Below are 7,500 nucleotides of genomic sequence, written 5' to 3' on the forward strand. Positions count from 1 at the left end.
AAGGAATGGGTGATACTGCCCTGGGTACTGGGTGAGTGGAGGGGGTGGAAGGAATGGGTGATATTGCCCCGTGTACTGGGTGAGTGGAGGGGGTGGAAGGAATGGGTGATATTGCCCAGTGGACTGATGAGTGGAGGGGGTGGAAGGAATGGGTGATATTGCACTGGGTACTGGGTGAGTGGAGGGGGTGGAAGGAATGGGTGATACTGCCCTGGGTACTGGGTGAGTGGAGGGGGTGGAAGGAATGGGTGATACTGCCCAGTGTCCTGGGTGAGTGGAGGGGGTGGAAGGAATGGGTGATACTGCCCTGTCCTTGGTGAGTGCAGGGGTGGAAGGAATGGTTGATACTGCCCTGTCCTTGGTGAGTGGAGGGGGTGGAAGGAATGGGTGATATTGCCCTGGGTACTGATGAGTGGAGGGGGTGGAAGGAATGTGTGATATTGCCCTGGGTACTGGGTGAGTGGAGGGGGTGGAAGGAATGGGTGATACTGCCCTGGGTACTGGGTGAGTGGAGGGGGTGGAAGGAATGGGTGATACTGCCCTGGGTACTGGGTGAGTGGAGGGGGTGGAAGGAATGGGTGATACTGCCCAGTGTCCTGATGAGTGGGGGGTGGAAGGAATGGGTGATACTGCCCTGGGTACTGGGTGAGTGTAGCGGGTGGAAGGAATGGGTGATACTGCCCTGGGTACTGGGTGAGTGGAGGGGTTGGAAGGAATGGTTGATACTGCCCTGGGTACTGGGTGAGTGGAGGGGGTGGAAGGAATGGGTGATATTGCCCAGTGCCCTGGGTGAGTGGAGGGGGTGGAAGGAATGGGTGATACTGCCCTGGGTACTGGGTGAGTGGAGGGGTGGAAGGAATGGGTGATACTGCCCTGTCCTTGGTGAGTGGAGGGGGTGGAAGGAATGGGTGATACTGCCCTGTCCTTGGTGAGTGGAGGGGTGGAAGGAATGGGTGATACTGCCCTGTCCTTGGTGAGTGGAGGGGGTGGAAGGAATGGGTGATACTGCCCTGTCCTTGGTGAGTGGAGGGGGTGGAAGGAATGGGTGATACTGCCCTGTCCTTGGTGAGTGGAGGGGGTGGAAGGAATGGGTGATACTGCCCTGTCCTTGGTGAGTGGAGGGGGTGGAAGGAATGGGTGATATTGCCCAGTGTACTGATGAGTGGGGGGGGTGGAAGGAATGGGTGATACTGCCCTGGGTACTGGGTGAGTGGAGGGGGTGGAAGGAATGGGTGATACTGCCCTGGGTACTGGGTGAGTGGAGGGGGTGGAAGGAATGGGTGATACTGCCCTGGGTACTGGGTGAGTGGAGGGGGTGGAAGGAATGGGTGATATTGCCCCGTGTACTGGGTGAGTGGAGGGGGTGGAAGGATTGGGTGATACTGCCCTGGGTACTGGGTGCGTGGAGGGGGTGGAAGGATTGGGTGATACTGCCCTGTCCTTGGTGAGTGGAGGGGGTGGAAGGAATGGGTGATACTGCCCTGTCCTTGGTGAGTGGAGGGGGTGGAAGGAATGGGTGATACTGCCCGGTCCTTGGTGAGTGGAGGGGGTGGAAGGAATGGGTGATACTGCCCTGTCCTTGGTGAGTGGAGGGGGTGGAAGGAATGGGTGATATTGCCCAGTGTACTGATGAGTGGGGGGGGTGGAAGGAATGGGTGATACTGCCCTATCCTTGGTGAGTGGAGGGGGTGGAAGGAATGGGTGATACTGCCCTGTCCTTGGTGAGTGGATGGGGTGGAAGGAATGGGTGATACTGCCCTAGGGACTGGGTGAGTGGAGGGGTTGGAAGGAATGGTTGATACTGCCCTGTCCTTGGTGAGTGGAGGGGGTGGAAGGAATGGGTGATATTGCCCAGGGTACTGGGTGAGTGGAGGGGGTGGAAGGAATGGGTGATACTGCCCTGGGTACTGGGTGAGTGGAGGGGGTGGAAGGAATGGTTGATACTGCCCTGTCCTTGGTGAGTGGATGGGGTGGAAGGAATGGGTGATACTGCCCTAGGGACTGGGTGAGTGGAGGGGTTGGAAGGAATGGTTGATACTGCCCTGTCCTTGGTGAGTGGAGGGGGTGGAAGGAATGGGTGATATTGCCCAGGGTACTGGGTGAGTGGAGGGGGTGGAAGGAATGGGTGATATTGCCCAGGATACTGGGTGAGTGGAGGGGGTGGAAGGAATGGGTGATACTGCCCAGTGTACTGGGTGAGTGGAGGGGGTGGAAGGAATGGGTGATATTGCCCCGTGTACTGGGTGAGTGGAGGGGGTGGAAGGATTGGGTGATACTGCCCTGGGTACTGGGTGCGTGGAGGGGGTGGAAGGATTGGGTGATATTGCCCCGTGTACTGGGTGAGTGGAGGGGGTGGAAGGAATGGGTGATACTGCCCTGGGTACTGGGTGAGTGGAGGGGGTGGAAGGAATGGGTGATACTGCCCAGTGTCCTGGGTGAGTGGAGGGGGTGGAAGGAATGGTTGATACTGCCCTGTCCTTGGTGAGTGGAGGGGGTGGAAGGAATGGTTGATACTGCCCTGTCCTTGGTGAGTGGAGGGGCTGGAAGGATTGGGTGATACTGCCCTGGGTACTGGGTGCGTGGAGGGGGTGGAAGGAATGGGTGATACTGCCCTGGGTACTGGGTGAGTGGAGGGGGTGGAAGGAATGGGTGATACTGCCCTGGGTACTGGGTGCGTGGAGGGGGTGGAAGGAATGGGTGATATTGCCCTGGGTACTGGGTGAGTGGAGGGGGTGGAAGGAATGGGTGATACTGCCCTGGGTACTGGGTGAGTGGAGGGGATGGAAGGAATGGGTGATACTGCCCTGTCCTTGGTGAGTGGAGGGGGTGGAAGGAATGGTTGATACTGCCCTGTCCTTGGGTGAGTGGAGGGGGTGGAAGGATTGGGTGATACTGCCCTGTCCTTGGTGAGTGGAGGGGGTGGAAGGATTGGGTGATACTGCCCTGGGTACTGGGTGCGTGGAGGGGGTGGAAGGAATGGGTGATATTGCCCTGGGTACTGGGTGAGTGGAGGGGGTGGAAGGAATGGGTGATACTGCCCTGGGTACTGGGTGAGTGGAGGGGGTGGAAGGAATGGGTGATACTGCCCTGTCCTTGGTGAGTGGAGGGGGTGGAAGGAATGGTTGATACTGCCCTGTCCTTGGTGAGTGGAGGGGGTGGAAGGAATGGGTGATACTGCTCTGGGTACTGGGTGAGTGGAGGGGGTGGAAGGAATGGGTGATATTGCCCAGGGTACTGGGTGAGTGGAGGGGGTGGAAGGAATGGGTGATATTGCCCAGGATACTGGGTGAGTGGTGGGGGTGGAAGGAATGGGTGATACTGCCCAGTGTACTGGGTGAGTGGAGGGGGTGGAAGGAATGGGTGATATTGCCCCGTGTACTGGGTGAGTGGAGGGGGTGGAAGGATTGGGTGATACTGCCCTGGGTACTGGGTGCGTGGAGGGGGTGGAAGGAATGGGTGATATTGTCCAGTGTGCTGGGTGAGTGGAGGGGGTGGAAGGATTGGGTGATATTGCCCAGTGTACTGGTTGAGTGGAGGGGGTGGAAGGAATGGGTGATATTGCCCAGTGTACCAGGTGATTTGAGGGGGTGGAAGGATTGGGTGATATTGCCCCGTGTACTGGGTGAGTGGAGGGGGTGGAAGGATTGGGTGATATTGCCCAGTACTGGTTGAGTGGAGGGGGTGGAAGGAATGGGTGATATTGCCCCGTGTACTGGGTGAGTGGAGGGGGTGGAAGGATTGGGTGATACTGCCCTGGGTACTGGGTGAGTGGAGGGGGTGGAAGGAATGGGTGATATTGCCCTGTGTACTGACGAGTGGAGGGGGTGGAAGGAATGGGTGATTTTGCCCTGTGTACTGATGAGTTGAGGGGGTGGAAGGAATGGGTGATATTGCTCTCTCCCCCTCTATCTCACACTACTTCTCTCTCTTTTTAACTCAATCTCTCTCTCTTTCTGTCCCTCCCTCCCTCCCTCCCTCCCCTCCCTCCCTCCCTCCCTCCCTCCCTCCCTCCCTCCCTCCCTCCCTCCTCCCTCCCTCTCTGTCTGTCTCTCTCTCTCTCTCCATATCCCTCACTCTACTTTCTCTCTCTCTCTCTACTTAACTCTCTCTCTAACTCTCTCTCTACCTCTCTCTCTCTCTCTCTCTCTCCTCCCTCCCTCCCTCTCTCTCTCTCTCTCTCTCTCTCCTCTCCCTCCCTCCCTCTCTCTCTCTGTCTCTCTCTCTCTCTCTCTCTCTCTCTCTCTCTCTGTCTCTCTCTCTCTATCTCTCTCTATCTCTCTCTCTCTCTGTCTCTCCCTCCCTCCCTCTCCGTCTCTCTCTGTTTCTGGCTGTAGGTTTTATCTGGACAGAGATCAAGCAGATGTGGGATGGAGGGTTGCAGGACTATATACATGACTGGTGGAACCTCATGGACTTCGTAATGAACTCTCTGTACCTGGCTACCATATCACTGAAGATAGTGGCCTATACCAGGGTAAACACACACACACACACACACACACACACACACACACACACACACAGACCATTTAACGTGTGGAATATGTAGCACCTGTTTCATCAAATGCTGTTTCCATTTCCTTTCACTGGAAATCATTTCACACTTCTTCAGACTTAACTACCAATCCCAGGGTTTATTCAGTCTTATGAAAAACCTTTTTACAAGCTTTGACTTCAGAGAGGAAGAGCACTATTCTATTATCTATCCTATTATCACATTTCATTGATTTTATCATTTCACCTATTTTCTTTGCTAAGCCATTTGAACTCCTCTTCAAGCTGAGAGACTTGCTTTGGAAATGTTAACACGTTTCCCATGCCAATAAAGCCCCTTGATTGAATTGAGAGAGAGAGAGAGAGAAGGAGGGAGAGAGGTAGAGAGAGAGGTAGAGAGAGAGGTAGAGAGAGAGGTTGAGAGAGAGGTAGAGAGAGAGAGAGAGAGAGAGGGGGGGGGGGAGAGAGGTAGAGAGAGAGAGGTAGAGAGAGGTAGAGAGGGAGAGAGAGAGAGAGAGATAGAGAGAGGGAGAGAGGTAGAGAGAGAGGTAGATAGAGAGGGAGAGAGGTAGAGAGACAGAGAGAGAGTGAGGTAGAGAGAGAGGTAGAGAGAGAGATAGAGAGAGAGAGGGAGAGAGGTAGAGAGAGAGGTAGAGAGAGAGAGAGATAGAGAGAGGGAGAGAGGTAGAGAGAGAGGTAGAGAGAGAGGGAGAGAGGTAGAGAGAGAGGTAGAGAGACAGAGAGAGAGAGAGAGAGAGGTAGAGAGAGAGGTAGAGAGAGAGGTAGAGAGAGAGGTTGAGAGAGAGGTAGAGAGACAGAGAGAGAGAGAGAGAGAGAGTGAGGTAGAGAGAGAGGTAGAGAGAGAGGTAGAGAGAGAGGGGAGAGAGAGAGAGAGAGAGAGAGAGAGAGAGAGGGAGAGAGGTAGAGAGATAGATAGAGAGAGAGAAGGAGAGAGGTAGAGAGAGAGGTAGAGAGACAGAGAGTGAGAGAGAGAGAGGTAGAGAGAGAGGTAGAGAGAGAGAGAGAGAGAGGGAGAGAGGTAGAGAGAGAGGTAGAGAGAGAGAGAGAGGAGAGAGAGGTAGAGAGGTAGAGAGAGAGGTTGAGAGAGAGGTAGAGATAGATAGAGAGAAATATATAGAGAGAGGGGTAGAGAGAGGTAGAGAGAGAGAGAGAGAGAGAGAGAGAGAGGGAGAGAGGTAGAGAGAGAGGTAGAGAGAGAGAGAGAGAGGGGGGGGAGAGAGGTAGAGAGAGAGGTAGAGAGAGAGAGAGATAGAGAGAGGGAGAGAGGTAGAGAGAGAGGTAGAGAGAGAGAGAGAGAGAGAGAGAGAGAGAGGGAGAGAGGTAGAGAGAGAGGTAGAGATAGATAGAGGTAGAGAGTGAGAGAGAGAGAGGGAGATATATATATATAGAGAGAGAGAGAGAGAGAGAGAGGGGTAGAGAGGGAGAGGTAGAGAGAGAGACTTAGAGAGAGAGATATATATAGAGAGAGAGGTAGAGAGAGAGAGGTAGAGAGAGAGAGAGAGAGAGAGAGAGAGAGGTAGAGATATATATATATATATATATATATATAGAGAGAGAGAGGTAGAGAGAGAGAGAGATAGAGAGAGAGAGATGTAGAGAAAGAGAGGTAGAGAAAGAGAGAGAGGTAGAGAAAGAGAGAGGTAGAGAAAGAGAGAGAGAGAGGTAGAGAAAGAGAGAGGTAGAGAAAGAGAGAGAGAGAGAGAAATCAAATCAAATACATACACATGTTTAGCAGATGTTAACGCGAGTGTAGCGAAATGCTTGTGCTTCTAGTTCCGACAATGCAGTAATAACCAACAAGTAATCTAATCTAACAATTCCAAAACTACTACCTTATACACACAAGTGTAAAGGGATAAAGAATATGTACATAAAGATATATGAATGAGTGATGGTATAGAACGGCATAGGCAAGATGCAGTAGATGGTATCGAGTATAGTATGTACATATGAGATGAGTAATGTAGGGTATGTAAACAAAGTGGCATAGTTTAAAGAGGAAATAACACGTAAAAATACAAAAAAACTGCTTAGATTCCTAAGAACGCGGTCAGCTCTCTCGGCGCCGGAAAGAGAGGTGTAGAGAGAGAGAGAGAGAGAGAGAGAGAGAGAGAGGGAGAGGTAGAGAGAGAGGTCGAGAGAGACAGAGAGAGAGAGAGAGATAGAGAGGAGAGAGAGAGAGAGAGAGAGAAGGGTGGCATTGCTCTCTTACGCTCTTCGCAATTCCATTCAATGAAGAAATATTTTCATGAAAAATTAACTCTTTCTCTCCCTCTCTCTCTATCATCTCTCCCCCTTACTTTTTTCCTGTCTCCCTTCCCCCCCCCCCTCTCTCGCTCTGTCTCTCTCTCTCTCCAGTACAGTGGCTGTAAGCCGAGGAACCAGTGGGAGATGTGGCATCCCACCCTGGTAGCTGAGGCTGTGTTTGCCATTGCCAACATCTTCAGTTCCCTTCGTCTCATCTCCCTGTTCACAGCCAACTCCCACCTGGGACCTTTACAGATCTCCCTGGGACGCATGTTGCTGGACATCCTCAAGTTCCTCTTCATCTACTGTCTGGTGAGTGAAACACACACCAACACCACACACACACACACACACCAACACCACACACACACACACACACCAACACCACACACACACACACACACACACACACACACACACACACACACACACACACACACACACACACACACACACACACACACACTCCACCACCACACACACACTTCACCACCACACACACACTCCAACACCACACACACACTCCAACACACACACACACACACACACACACACACACACACACACACACACACACACACACACACACACACTCCAACACCACACACACACACACACTCCAACACCACACACACACTCCAACACCACACACACACTCCACACACACACACACTCCAACACCACACACACACTCCAACACACACACACACACACACTCCAACACCACACACACTCCAA

General features: G+C 53.0%; 1 protein-coding gene across 1 annotated transcript in view; it reads left to right on the top strand.

Moving 5' to 3' along the window:
- LOC135543712 (short transient receptor potential channel 4-like) overlaps nt 1–7,500 on the top strand; it is a 130,713-nt gene that overhangs the window by 101,898 nt on the left and 21,315 nt on the right. The window contains 2 exon segments of the mRNA XM_064971079.1: nt 4,335–4,474; nt 6,874–7,074. Coding sequence (XP_064827151.1) covers nt 4,335–4,474; nt 6,874–7,074 — 341 coding nt within the window.

This window comes from Oncorhynchus masou, chromosome 8, assembly GCF_036934945.1.
Source record: "Oncorhynchus masou masou isolate Uvic2021 chromosome 8, UVic_Omas_1.1, whole genome shotgun sequence".
Taxonomy (NCBI): Eukaryota; Metazoa; Chordata; class Actinopteri; order Salmoniformes; family Salmonidae; genus Oncorhynchus; species Oncorhynchus masou.